This window comes from Chaetodon auriga, chromosome 8, assembly GCF_051107435.1.
Source record: "Chaetodon auriga isolate fChaAug3 chromosome 8, fChaAug3.hap1, whole genome shotgun sequence".
Taxonomy (NCBI): Eukaryota; Metazoa; Chordata; class Actinopteri; order Chaetodontiformes; family Chaetodontidae; genus Chaetodon; species Chaetodon auriga.
This window is the reverse complement of record NC_135081.1, coordinates 5,931,979-5,947,324: the sequence shown is the minus strand read 5'-3', so window position 1 is coordinate 5,947,324 and position 15,346 is coordinate 5,931,979. Positions and strand designations below refer to the sequence as shown.

At 44.0% G+C, this 15,346-nt stretch overlaps 1 protein-coding gene across 2 annotated transcripts in view; it reads left to right on the top strand.

The window, feature by feature from the left end:
- vps13b (vacuolar protein sorting 13 homolog B) overlaps nucleotides 1-15,346 on the top strand; it is a 319,766-nt gene that overhangs the window by 222,501 nt on the left and 81,919 nt on the right. For both annotated transcript variants that reach the window (XM_076736852.1, XM_076736857.1), the window contains exons 34-36: nucleotides 10,430-10,771; nucleotides 11,343-11,757; nucleotides 11,985-12,122. In XM_076736852.1, the coding sequence (XP_076592967.1) occupies nucleotides 10,430-10,771; nucleotides 11,343-11,757; nucleotides 11,985-12,122 (895 nt within the window). The remainder of the gene's footprint in view (nucleotides 1-10,429; nucleotides 10,772-11,342; nucleotides 11,758-11,984; nucleotides 12,123-15,346) is intronic.

Sequence of the window (15,346 nt, the reverse complement as noted above, 5' to 3'; positions counted from 1 at the left end):
ATTAACCCTCTCTGAGGGCCAGATCCCTTTCACCCTGACCTCTTCCCATCCTGCTTAGTACTATTTTCCTTTGCGCTGTTGCTGCTGAGAGTAATAATAAATAAGGCTCCCTGCGCAGCCATCTCCTTTTCCATTTTGGCTGCCTTACATCTGTTAAGTAAGCGTCGTTGTCTCAGCTTATCTTAAACATACATATTTTCATAGCCAGTGTTCATCTCGCTGCCCTTCTTTTGTTATGAAACCGTATCTTTTTTTCCTTTTTTGTTCATGTCTCACTGACCCTCCTGTGTGAATCAACTGCTAATTGACAGCCAGTCATAACAACTCACCTTCCCTGTTCAGCCCCAGCACTCGGACCAGCCTTCTTCTCAAAGCATAACCGTGGCACATTCTTAAATTGGCCCTTTGGAAACTCAATCTATTTGAGATCAGTAGCAGCTGAATTTGCTCTCTCCTCAATCGGTTTTGGCAAAATTGGCGTGAAAACTCCAGATAAAATCACGAAGGTTGGAATTCTATCAGAGCCTTGAAACAAACGGCGCCTTTGAGGAGAGGCAGTGGGCCCCCACAGTGAACCCTGGGATCGGGTGTCGACTCAGGTGAGGAGGAGTCAGGAGTGCCCTCTCTCTTTGCCTGCAAGGGAAACAGGGTCACACACCCAGGGGACTAGTAAAAGCAGGACACACCAGGCCAACTCGTACAGACACATATGTACACACACCATAGTAGACTTTGTTCAGTGAAAAAAAGCAGAATTTCGTCTGAAGAGGTGAAAAGAGGGAACAGATTTTTTTCTTTCTCTACACCTGTATAAGCAAGATTCCACCTAGAATAACAGGTGATGGAGAATATCGGGTTCTCTCTCTGTAACTGGGATGGTGCAGTGAAAGTGTGTGTGAGCATGTGTGTACCAAAGCGTGCATGTACCTCCACACATATATGTGGATATGAATGTTTGCGTTTGATTATGTGAATGTACGGCGTTTGCTTCTTCCTCACTGTGATTTTTCAAGTCCCGTGGTGGACTGGAGTACTACTGAGTTCCTCTTGGACTGCTCTCATTAAACTAAATATTTACCCTAAAACCAAATTCACACATCATTCCAGGCTTTCTGGAGGATTTTCCATGGGTGCAGACACATTTTCTTTTTTTCCATGTGTCTCTGCTACTAGGTTATCCAGGCAACATAGGGGTAAGTGTTGTGAGTCTGCACATTCAGTCCTGATCAAAACTGCCCAAGAGTTTATGTAGTGATGTAAAGATGAGTCAACCAGTTGGACAATTAATAAAAAATGAAACAACTGCAATTTTGATTATCATTTTTAGGCATTTTTCAATCAAAAATTCCAAATATTTGCTGGTTTCAGCCTCATAATGTCAGAATTCACTGCATTGTCTGTTTTATTATTGTAAACTTAAATACTTTTGATTTTTTATGTCAGTTGTGAAAAACAACTTGAGGGCTCTGGAAAATGGTGACAGCTTCAGACTAACAGTTACACAATTATTTAAAAATACAATGGACGTAAGTTAATAATGGAAATAGTTATTACTTATAGCCCTGTATGTGAAATTGCCTTGTAAGTGGGTGCTTAGTTTAGTTTATCGTATCACATGTTTCTTCAAGTGCACGTCTGAAGACCCCAAACATGAATCTATGTATATACCTCGAGTGCTATCTGTGAATGTGCAGTATGTGTGAAATGAATGATGTCTTTGTACTTCAGGCTTGTGACCGGCCCTGAAACCTGATAGAGGCAAGTAAACCCAAATGAAGTCAAAGCAATGATAGATATGCACGGATAGGTGCCATATAGCCGCTTGAGACCCAACTCAAAAACATAGCTCAGATGTTTTGGATAATCAAGAGGTGGGCCTGAGTTTATACCTCACCTGTTTCAGTTTGTCTGTTTGGAGCTGCTCCAGTGGTTCAGATGTGCATGACAAAGATGAATCATCAGGTGCACCTCACATATTCCAACACTTGGAATAGTCCACCAGCTAATACCGTGTTCATTTGAGTTGCAGTGTTTTGGATTGCCAGTGCTTCAGCCAGAACCGAAAAAACCTGAAGTGTGCGACGATGAGTTAGTTTTGTAGTTTAAAGTGTTACAGGTGTTCTTCCATGTTAAGTTCTGCCTCTGAATCCCTCCAATGCAGCCAAGAGATCAGGTCTTAATCACCTGAAATTGTTCCTTCTCCCGCAATGTCCTCTTGAACTGTGCTCGTTCAATTCAGCCAAGGCATTCTGAAATCCACACGTCTTCTTCATAGTCAACTTTTTCTTCCATAGTTTGACTTTGGTCTTGTCTTGTGCCGATGTGGCCTGTAGCCTTGTCCTCTACGTCCCCTTTATCGAGGCCCTCCCTGCTAGCCCAGATGAGGGGACAGGGGGTCTTGCATCATTCTCCTCTGAGAACCTAACATACAGCACATCAGAGCCTTTGTCTCACTCAGCCCTGGGAGCACATCCAGAGAGAAATTAAAGGAAGATTACTTCAATCCTCTTCTTCTAATTTCAGCTCTGTAAATAGACAGCGAGCCAGGATTGTTCTTGTCTTTGCACCGCTCTTCGCTCTTTGAATTTGTTTGGAATCTTATGTGCATATTTGTGTGTGTACGCGCGCACGCTCTCTCATTTTTGAATGCATATACAGGCCGGTGTGTGTTTGCACGTGTGTATATGTGCTGATCCCCCAGGGTGTGGGCTGATCACAGCAGCATCGCTCAGTCCTCAGCAGACCACCTGGGGCTCATCTGCCCTCCTCAACCCTATACACCTCCCGCCCCGTCCTGCTCCAAACATCCTCATCTCACCTCGGGTCGTCGTTGTTTTCCCTGCTGTTGCTGTTTCCCCACGATGTTACTAAAGCAGAGAATACAGACATGGCCGCCAGGCAGTGCAGGGAGGCGCTTCAGAAGAACACTTTATGACCTAATGAAAGGCATCTCCGCTGCTTTTTGAAGTCCCTCAGACGTCTGCTTTCGTGAACCGCTGAGCCCTTGCTGAAGACAATGCAGTTTGAAGTCTCTTTTGTTGTTTGTTTGTTGAAAACATAATGCCAAAGCTAATGATGTTAAGTTGAAAGCTTGGATGAGTGATCTTGAGGGCCAGGCTGAAACCTGATGATTACTCTGCTGCATGGCTCTCTGCTGTACCGAGGATGTGTTTTCACTGCGTGCGTGCCTCTGAGTTGTGGTGCGTTGCCACACTTTGCTTTACCCACTAAATATAAACAGTGATGAAATGAAAGGGGAAAGAATTACATTCAGTCAGTAATCTTACAGTTCATTCTTTCTAGGGACCAAAGACACAATTAACAGACACACAGAGCAGATGATGCTCTAAGGCTTACACATTCTCCAACACACACTCCCATGCAGGCTTTCTCACAGTAGCTCAACCACAGACAGACAGACACTTCACACCCACAACTTTCAGACGCCACTGTCACCATCAAGCCCACCTCACTCAGGGACTCTTGGCATGTGTAAACACTGCAGCCTGAATATTAGATTAGAAAATTACCCCCACACAAATCTGAAAACTAAGTAGGGACGGTGTCAGCTAATGAGAGCCAGTTGTTCTCTGCTCGGTTCCCATGGAAAGAAAGGAGAGAGGACAAAGAAAAGAAAGCCTGATGATGACTCTGCTGCTATGGAGCCCAGGTTCACAGCAATTAAGACGGACCCCAGGGGGCTTCTGTCTCTCATTCACTTTCACTTTTGATGTAGTGTGTCTCCTAATCACACCTTTCTCCACATCTGGCCTTCATCTTAATTTAATCAGTTACCAAATAAAACGTTAGGAGACTGGCTGCAGTGTTCCAGGGCTGTAGGACAAGGACTTAATATAGATGTTGTTGTTTTTTTATGACATGTACAAAGGCCATTCTTCCATTTATCAGCCACGTTCCTTTTGCCAAGTTCTCCATCTAGCTTCAGCCCCACGAGGACTTTATCATGAAATTGTACCGTCCCTCTTTTGTATACCATATGGCTGATATCTTGTTTATCATTAATGATGGAAGCATTTGTTGATAAAGTCCATTCAGCAGCATCTGATTCCAGCCAAGAGATTATGTTGGATGAACAGTGAAAGTCTGTGTATCATTTCTGAATACTTGTATCATGACAGTCGAGCCACTTTTCCCCTTTGTTTGTTTTCGCTAACACACTCATGGTGTTAATCTAGAAATTGTCTTCTGGCACTTTTGAACACTTCCTTCACTGACTAATACAAGAACATTGCATCCTGCTTATACAAACAGCCAGTGTTATTGTAGTGATATGGGGTAATTCCTGCATGTCCTCGCGATCACCCTTAACCCAGGCGTTGGATTTGATTGGTGGCTCTTAATCACGGTTTTGGTTTAGATTGGTGGATGTGTTGAGGATGACTGAAGCAATAAGTCTCCTGTAGAGATTTGAGGGTGGTGTCTGTTAGACCTTATAAATCATTCGTGATTGCCTCAGCTTACCAGCAGGGCACAGTGGGTTTGGCGAGCTCCTGCAAAAGACTGGAGTCATACTGAGAAGGCCTGGTTGAACTCAACGTGTCGAGCACAAGTCTGCAGCCTGCTGGAATTCAGGACTCTGCTTTACTGAGCAACGGCAATCCACATTCTATCTGTGGCAAGATATTTGTAAGTAAACTAATGTCATGTGCGGTGGAAGGAGAGAAGCGGTTTTGAAGTTCAATCAATTATAAAACAGAGGCCACCACATCTCTCAGAGCCAGGTTTTTGTTGAGCAGCATACTATAGTTCCCCAGATGGACCACATTAAGTCACTCTTTCACATTTTTTTTTTCTCCAGCCTTTATCATTTTGCATCTTTGTTTTTGAGCCAGGCCTTTTCCAAGCCATAACGCAGCTGAAAACTGAAGAACATCATCTCTGCCTCCATGTTTTCTTGTCTGTTCATCTTTCCTTTGTTTCTTCGGTTAGGTGCGTTCCTCTGTTTAGACCAGCCCTGTCTCACTCAGTCCTCGCCTCTCCTCTCCTCACTGCTCCTCCAGTAGGTCTTTCCGGACGGAAAGTGTTCCAACTGACCCAGTGCTTCATGAATGTCAACATGCATAAATTATTACTGTCACACGGATGTTTGCTTTCCCCCCTGTGTGTCACGTGGCGTCAGGGGATCAGACAGCGTCTGACGTGGTAAGCAAAATATTCCTACATTGTTGTTCTGTCCAAAGCACAGATTGAGGGACTACGGAGAGATGCTCAGGGGTCTGGATTGTGGGAAGAAAGAGCGAAAAGGATATTGTCTCTCATGCTTCTTTGAGAAACAAGCTGTTAAACCCTGGAGGAGTCAACCCACCCACCAGCATTACTGGGTGGAGGGAGCTTGTTAAAATGACCCCACTCGGTGCCCTGAGCTTTGGAGTGCGCTGTGTTTAAAATACAGTTGACAGTCACTCTGAAGCACTCAGCATCCATTTGTGAGCTCTCAGGGTCACGACCTTCCATTGCTTCTTTGTTGTGGTTCAGTTGGAGTGCATAGCAGGTTGCCTTTGTTATTGAAACAAAGTTGAATGCATTAAATGACTGCCTTTGATGCCCTTTTTTGCTTTGTGACCGCTGTTACGTTGTACAAAGAGCGGTGACTTCATATAATAAATGTCTTCCCCCCTCTGTTTTCCACAAGAAAATGAGAGAATGAATTGAGGCCTTTATGGCATTTGGTTAAGTATTATTGTTATTATTTTTGATTAAGATGAGGTATTTCTGCATTGAGGTTTTCTTCCATTAGCACAAAAGCACAGAGGCCTGCTATCAGCTTTATGGTTCTGGTAAACAATAGTGGGTAGCACAGCAGGGGCCTAACCTGTAAACTCTGATGTAGTCAAGATACAGAAGTTAATTTCCATGCAGGCGTCCTGCAAGCAAGTAGCTCAACTGAATAGTGCTGTCAAAGAGATTTAGTAACATGACTTCCATGTTTTTCAATGGGAATTCTGCTGGAGTTGCATGGGAACCTGGGAAAAGTGTGATACACATTAAACATTTTTGTAACATGAAATGCATGAACAGCAGCTCCGTTCCTAAGCTGACCTCACCTGACTACTGCAGCTGCCTGTCACTGGTTTCATTTAGGTTCAGAAATGCTACTAATTGCTGCTTGTTTTCTCTCCACAGTAACTGCCATATCTGTTTAAGTTAATAAACAGGCTTATATTTTACCATAATTGGAACAGTTGAGGAGCTTACAGCCAGAAATGGAAACACAATCCATGTGCAGGTTTTTCTTTTTCTGTCTTTTTTTTTTTAAGTAAATGACAAACATTTTGTCTGTAATCAGTTTCTGGCTCTCTGTGACAGCTCTGTCCCTCACACACTTCAAGCTTTTCTTTGAACTATCCTGTAATTCTCTAATGATGTCAAGTTGCTGACCTTTTTCACTCAGCACTGATGTTCAAGTTCTTTTTATGCAGCTGCCTTGACCTTCTCCCACAATTAGCACTGTTGTCACTTCCGAGTGATGTCACTCAGCCATCCTTTCCGCTCGCCAGGACTTTGATTATGTCACCAACAGACATTTAACTATTCAGTATCGATGCTCTGCTGTCATGAACTTTGGTTCTGCCATGTGTTTTTATCAGCATTTTGTACTTTCAGCTCATTTATAGGCTTGACTGCCTGCAGGCCAGTAGCACACTTATATTTTTAACATCTTACTGTTGCTCTTAAGTCTTTTGTGTCATCCTTGAAATAAAGTGAACAGATATTTATGTGTATTTCTTTGCTTTTTTGCTGCCTTTTTCAGGCAGCTTGAAGCTTTTATGATATGGTTTGACTGGATTCAGACTTCAGTGAGGATATGTGCCTGTAAAATGGACCCTTTTGAAAGGAATAATAGCCACCTTTGTTACTTTGACTTTATTTATTATATTCTTTCCTGTCGACTACCATGGACTTCTCTACCATCTTAAAACATCCAGATTTTCATATCCCCTGATCTCTGAACCTGAATTGCAACCTACTTTTCATTCATCTGGAAACAATCAACTGCATATGTGGTATTCAGATGTAAAAGTTATGTTGTCATATTTGACTAGCCAGCCAACACTGTAAACGGGTGGCATTTGGATGATGTGACATTTGCTTCCGCATATTAGCCTTCCTCTAGCCAAGCTGTTCTGAGTTACACTGACAGAAATGAGGGTCAGAAGTCGTACAGATGCACTCTGATATGATTGGCACTTGGGAGACTCATGGTTTCACACTTTGGGGATTATCCTCCATTTTCCAGAATGTTCTGCCTAGAGACTCTGAGGCGATGACCTCATGATTGGCCGATGGGGGCGGGGGGTGGGGTGGGGGGGTGTTGTGTGTATGTGTGTGCAGTCGCACGTTCATGATCATGATCAACTAAGTCCAGAGAAAGATTGCATTGGGATCTGGAAACAGCGCTTCAGTGCAGCTATTATATAATATAATAGAAAGTAATGGTTGGAAAAGGGGATTTCAGCTGGGACCAGGCCTGCAGCTACACTGCATGTTTGTATTCAGAATTTATTGCCCTCTGTCAATGAATAAATTGGCGAAAGGTTAAAACACATAGACTACAGAGCTATAGGTTTATGTTTTCTGTGTATACCTGTTCTCTTTTTCAGTGAGTAAGCACAAAGGGGATATAACTAAGCCTCAGAAACACAGGAAGGAATCCGTGTATGTGCTTTAAAACCATAGCTGAGATCAAACCCTGGGAAAGCAGCTGACTTCATGTGTGTTTATGTGCGCATGATTGTGAATTCACTCATTGCATGCATTGATTCAAACTATATGAACAACTGTGTGCTGTGGTATGTTTTCTCATTGTCTCTTTTCCTCTGAGCCCCCAATTGTGTTCCCCATTATCCATTATTCCACTTGTAAGCACATCTAAATATAGACCAAGAATTTGCTTAGGGGGCACTCTCTTAGTAGTGGTGCTTGAAGAGAAGACGGGGTATTTGCTCTAATTGTAAATGCATGTGTACAGCCTAAGCTTAGGAATAGAGACAGAGAAGCGTAAAGAGTATCTGGCAGTTTCTCCTGGCTCTTGCTCTTTCCCAGCTGCTGTGCAGCTTATTTGTCCCTTCCAACGTGGGGCTCTCCTTGGAGTGGACGTTTTGCCTTTGCTAAATACCTTTTCAAATACCTCCTTACCTCAATACAAGTTTCACCAGCTTAACACAACACACATGGAGACAGGTCCAGGCCCTTTTCTGCCTTCTCTCCCCTCCCCATTGCTTGGAAAATCTTACATTTCTACAGAAAAGAAGTGCACACATCCTGTCCTCATTAGGCCAGGGAAAGGAGCGGGATCTGGCAGGGCCAATCCTATGGAAGCCCCACACATGAGCCTGGACGAACAGAACAGGCAGGCGGGCAGGCATGCCGCGGCGTTTTATATGGCTCTTGTTCTTAGCCTTTGATGACACTGTTTAGAATAGGAAATATCTAATAAGTCAAGTATTCTGTCTAATGTGCTGCCAATGGGTTTAGTATTTGCCTGGAGGTCTTGAAACACTATCTCCACCACAGCAATAATATACATTTAAAATTCTCATGGAGTGGGTGGGAGAGAGCAATGTAGAGAGAAGGGGGCAGCTGAGAGTACATGCTGTAATAGCAACCATGTGCAGGTTGCAGGAACAGGCGAGGGTGGGATAGGATGGGACATACCTTGGGTCTGCTGAAAAATCTCTTTCTGTATGTCTCCTTTATTTTTCAATGCATCATAATCATGTTTCAAAAGAGAGCAGTAACTAATTGAAGCCAACACTGTGCCCATTAACATGGAAACAGGGAAAGGACTCGATGTTACTGGAAATGGTGATTAATAGACCCAAGTCTCCTCACGATGCACCTGACAAGCCTGTGGCTATAATTAGGAGTGTTAAATTGATGTGATGCAGTGGTTGAACTGAAACAGCTTGCATGTTTTCATGTGCCTACTGTGCCTTCTCTTTTTCTATACAATTACTTGTGTCTCTCTGACGGTCTCAGCTGTGCTGGATGAGAGAAGAGAGAGTGCTTTTGTGGGGTTGGCTTTAAGTGTTTTTTCTCAACATCTACAAAATATTTTTCATGCGCTTGGGAAATTTTTTGAAAAGTAAACGCTTCTGTTTATTCCATCTTTCTTTTACCCACACGTGTCAGTTCTCTATAAACATGTCCAGTAATTTATTATTTGGTAGGTAGCATTTAGTTTTTTTATGTTTGTCTCGTTCCTGTCCCAGGGGAGCCAGTGGCGGCTTCTTTATAGTCTTGAAGATGGCATGCTTTGGTAGCAGAATAAAGATGCCTGTTTTCATTGTCGCTTGAAACCCAGCAACCTACTCACATTGATTTATATCATCTGTCACTGAAAGCTTTTTATTGCCACAACGGCTGGAACTCTCCCGACATCCGTTAGTTGGAGCCAAGCATAAAATCTCGACTGCTTTATACACAATACCACAGTCACTGCACGAAACAATTCGATTTGCTGGGGTGAGGCCCGTTTTCAAAGACTTTTCCAATATTGCAAGAAGTGCAAAATGATTTTAAGACCACAGAAAAAGTCCCAAAGCATGCCTTTAATGTCTCTGTGGCTATACGATGCTCTCTTTCTTTGGTCAATTTGTCCATGGTTTCAATCAAGCAAGTTATTTGGTTTGTGTCCTCTTGTTAAGTCAGGATCCAAACAAGAAACAAACTTTGCAAAAAAAAAAAAAAAAAAAACCCATGTTGTCATCCATTTTATGATCCATCTTGGCAATTCTAACGCAGCATCTTGGTTTGGTTTGAGATAAAGCAGTTTGTTTTAATGCAAATTGAATTCTCATGTTCATCACATTTATCAAGCTGTTGCACATGTTTAGAGGTGTTTGTGTAGTTACGCAGGTAGCAGCTGTCCTTTCGTGTCTGTGTGTGTGTGTGTGTGTGTGTGTGTGTGTGTGTGTGTGTGTGTGTGTGTGTGTGTATTTGTATGGGGCTTTGATTCTATATTTCCATGTATTTGGGGATGATATTAATGGTTTTTATAGTTATTTGTGGGGTGCCATGCTTTATGTGTAAATCATGAATTTTGTGTTGGCTGTCATTGATTTAAACAAAACAAATTTAATAAAGCCAAATAACATTATATAGAGATTTTTGTTCATTTTCTGCCATTGAAAAGTCTTTTCCCGAGGTCAGTTAGTGACTGCTGTCTGAGAGTGTGGCTTACATCATGTCCTCACTGTTCAACTATCACTTAGTTGGAAACAGACATCAAAACAGAACACTGGTGTTGTGCATATGTCACTTAATGCTCTGATAAATGATCGACTGCTAGTTTCATTATTGTTCCTGAAAACACATGTGGCATGAAAACTCATCTCTGCCCATAAACATAGGCCACTTGCAGCCTCATTGTGAACACAGCCTTACCTTTCACTGCTTGTCTGTGCAGGTGCGTCGATGCGAGCAGAAGCGTGGCTGTCGAGACCCAGTGGCAGGTGTTGACTCCTCGTCTCGTCACAGCGGGACTGGGCAGGACAGCGGCTTCGGCAGCGATAGCGCTCGCATTCGCATCGTCCAAATAGAGCAGCAGAGCGGGGCCAGCCACCATTGCATTGCTAGGCCCTCCCACAAGTCCACCATCACCAAAAACCTCAGCTTCATCCCTTTTGACATCTTTCTCACCGCTAGTAGGCTGTCAGTCATGACCTACGCGTGCTCCAGTCCCCCAAAGGCTCTTCCCTCATCGTCGGACACCCCCAGCACACCCGAGAAGAAGGAGCCCGGGGATAAGGTAAACAGAAATCCTGTGACATGGAAACTCTCATGAGTCAGTTCCTGGATTTGTCACTTGTCCATGTGTGTGTAATTATTCATGCCATACGCTGTTGCAGGATATGTCATTTATATGAGGATTTAAGAACAAAGGATTAATATTCCAGAGTGTTCAAATCAGCTTTTTTTTTTAATAACTTTATGTGCTTGATGAAAGTCATTTCGTACAGTCCAAATTCATAATAATGTCATGTGATGTAGGCAGATATAAAAGTGAAAGACTTTTGGGCACCAGCTCAGCAATAGAATACCAAATATCTAGTTATCACAAGCATTTTGACTGTGAAGTTTATTTGAATGTCTATTTGCTCTCATCTATAGCAAGTGGCCATATTAGCCACGTCCTCCAACCAATGATTCTATGTATATGGACAGGCTCAGGAGGATCTGTTCAAACTGCATGATGCTGGCGAGATGATGGACCAGTACTCCTTAGTAATGTTTCCAGCATCATATTGATTCAGTGCCTCAAATAAGTGAATTCATTAATTTTGACACAGAACCAAATGACCTGTCTGCACCTACTTTAGGTGGGAAAGAGTGCCCTAAACCAGCCTGAAATCCTGCCTGAGTCTCCTCCAGCCTCTGCGTCCCCGACTCCAGACGCAGCTCCAGCTGCTCAGGGTTCCCTTGCTGGCCTGACCGCCGAGGACATCCTAAACAGCAACACCTCCCAGCCAGCCTCCCCGCTGCTGAGGGGCAGCTTGCTGTCCCTGGACGGCCTGCCAACTCCCAGTCGCTCCTCAGCCCGCCAAGCCCTGGGTGTGACCATAGTGAGGCAGCCAGGGAGACGAGGGGCTGGGGACCAGGTGCTGGAACCCCTCCTGTACCTCCAGGTGATGCAGCCTTCTGCTCTGCTCAGCTGCCACCACCGTAAGCAGAGGATGGAGCTGTCTGTGTTCGACGTGGCCTTAAGAGGAGTAACTTCTGACTACAAGTGTCTAGGTGAGAGAAGGAGAGGAGTGTGAATAAGTGTGTATGAGGAAGAGGTGAAGGGATCCTGATTTGGATCTTGTGATGAAGATATAGAGCCTGTTTAAAGTACAGGGAATGTAGCTACCCATTATACCCACAAAAGAAGACTGACAGGCAAGTAAATATGAAATCTCTTCATGTTTTTTGTCTGTCTCTGTTCTCTCCATGCCCATTTAATCCCTTTCATCTTCATCCAGACCCAGGAAAGACTCTGCCAGAGTGTCTGGACTACAATGTGTTCTGGCTGCAGACAGTAGCAGGAGAGGTGGACAATAAAACGGGCATCCCTCCTCCTCTGCTCAGCCTCCAGATCAAAGATTTCCTCAATGGGCCAGGTGGGGATCATGCCCACACACACCAACACATACCAACACACTGTTCAACATATCATGCAGCTTGTGTACACTCAAGCTGACATGCTCATTTACTATTTTAAAGCATCCATTCCACATTTAAGCCCATTGCAGTGGAAATGTCCACCGCTGTGATGCAGCAAGAAGAGCACACACACTTACACACACTGAACAGACACACTGCACTTCTGCTGCGTGTGCAGGTGATGAGCCGTCTAACTGACATTGCAGATGTAGACCGGTGATACCGCTTATGTTACTCACTTTGAGCAGCAGATTACAAGCTCCTGTGGATTTTAATGTATGTGTAACGTCAGGCTCCCGTGGATTTGCCTTTCACAGGCTTTGGTTGTCTATTTTTAGACTGATATGATATCCATATGAGCTTTAATCTAAGGTTGTTGACCTAAGGGTGTGCCTGACATCCTACCCAAATAGAAGAGCAATGAATAAGAGTGTGAGTGGGCTTTTGAGTGTGTGAGTGTGTGCAAGCTTGTTATTCCGATGAGGGTTTCATGGAGAGTGTGTGTAGGCGCAGGACATCCTTCATAGTTCAGCTCCCTGAACCCAACAGGCCAGATTCTGCAGATGCAAACACACACACACACACACACACACACACACACACACACACACACACACACACACACACACACACACGCACAGAGGCACCCAACTACGGACATACTTTGATATATAGTCTGTCTTTCTTCCACATGCATACAATCACGAACACATACTGTGCATGTATACAAAAAAAATGCTCCAGCATGAACTGTAGGTGTTATAGATGATGGTTCGGGGAAGCGTAAAGCCCCCTCGCCCCCACACGCATCCCTTCCTGCTGTCAGTGAAAAGCCCTCAGCTTCTCTGTCCACCTGGAATCACATAACACAACACAATGCAGCTGTCTGTGCACCACAGCAGCCGCACACCACCAATGTCCGTCCACCGCTCATTCCAAATGACGCCAGCAGTCCAATTACAGCAAGCATGACCTTTCCATGAGGGATGGATGAATCAGAATTTCAGACAGGTTTTGGGCTTGTATGGTAAATATGACTCCTTTCTATATTCAGGAGATGCAGGCTGGTATAGTGAGTAAAGAGAGTCTGACCTTCAGCATAGAGAGTATATACTGACCTCTGATCTCCCTTTGGAGAGGAGCAAGAAAGAAGAACAGTTGATGCAGTATCACTTCCGTTTTCCAAAGATTAAATCAATATTTAGAGAGATGTAGGTTCACTGGGTTTATTTATCTATTAGAAATTACAGTGTTGATTTTCCAAATGAATTTAATTTGTGACCAGGATGTTTCGCTGTCTCACTATGCAGAGTTACTGCCTGTTATATCTCTAAAGATAATTACATTATGCTGTGGTTACATCTGATTCTAGTGTTTAGTTGAAGCGCAGATGTCGACGCCGTGCAATTACAGTCAGGTGTTTCCCTTGAACTAGTAAAGAGCAGAGCTATCCTTGTCTCAGTAGGATAACTTCAATCATAATCACTCACATTCATTCTTCTTACATACACACACATATAAACAACACCTTCCCAAATGACTCAGACAGGATCCAGGCTCAGTGTGAGGTTGCCCCAGGTCAGGCTCTGCTGGAAATATCGAGAATTGACCACACATGCTACTGGTTCTCCTTCACCCACACAGTCACACACACACACACATTTTCAACTGTGTGTTGTTTGGTTAGATGACTCCCTGGTGGAGATAATTTTCCCCATCAGGGATGGGGCAGCAAAGGAGGAAGCTGAGGAAGAGCAGGAGAATCCATGCACTCACGCTCGCTTATGGCATACATTGATTCCTGTTGCTTAGACACATACATACGGGAAAGGTTTATCAGTCTAAACTTAAGCATCAGCATCGTGAGTAAAACAGTTGATGGAGGTTTTAGTGAGACATTTTTTGATGCCTCAGTTTTAATTGTTTGGATTCACTAATTTGAATATGAAACAAAAAGGAGTAGGAGGAAGAATGAAGGCGGGATCGATGATAGACAGATGAAGACCGGACTAGGAAGAGAAATTGCATCCAGCATTTTATTTATCCATCCCCTGGTGTTTTCACAGATGGTTTATTTGCATGTGCAAGTCTTTATAACTGTCTGTCGCGATGTGTGTGTGCTGTGTACGTACCATGTCTGGCGGCCCTACTTTGATTCGACAATGTTTCACGTTTGATTTATTTCAACGAGGCGCAAACGGAGAGCAGACTGCCGTGAGGCCACGTCTTGCTGTGTGTTTACAGCAATATGCTCGCAATTTCAGCAGCATTTATTCTGCAGGGCCAATCAAAGCTGCCCTCCCAAGGATGCTGAGTGGGAAACACTTGTAACATGTGTACTGTAAACTGGATGGTGTTTCAGCACTGACCCTCACTCAGCAGCCGCTCATCACACACACACATACACACACATATAAACACTGCTAATGCGAACACGTACGGGAAGCCACATTTTTCAGGACCAAGAGGGTTCAAGGCTTGACTAGCAAACACGTACACGAAAAACGGCCAGGGAGGGTTTGTTTTTTTCAACGTGAGCGGGGTTCAGTGATTGACCAGCGAACACACAAACACACACATACACTTTCCATCCCTTTCTGTCTCGTCTTTCCTACTCAGTTCCAGTCTTTGAGAGGGTCAGTGAGTGAGTCCAGAGATGTAACTGCTACCACTTGGAGACAGGAGGAGCAACAGGTGATAGATTAGCTAGAACAAATTGGAACCATTACTCTCCCGTGTCCCTGGTTCCCGTCAAGCTATGGGTTCGTAGAAATGTTGTCAGTTACTGTATACAAGCCTGTGCCCCTCCGAACCGTCCAGAACCACTCTAATTCGAGTCAGATGGCATCTGAGGCGCATGTCACTGGCCTTACTTGGTATGAGGCTTTTTTTGTGACAGTGGGATTCTGCAGATACCCCTCAAAAAAATGATTGGTCCATACAAACACAGACGTACACACAAACCCTTCACATACGGACCCTGTGTAATTGGACACATTGCCACCTGTGTCTGACACAGGCTTTCTGCTGTCAAGAGTCAAACGTAAAAGTCAGCTAGAGAAATCAAAGGCGGGGTCGGAATGAAAACAATGTTCTTGGTGGTTGCACACGTGCATACACCCAACACCAGGTTCAAAGTGGGGACGGCGTCATGCATGACCTCGCCAGAAAGGCACAGTAA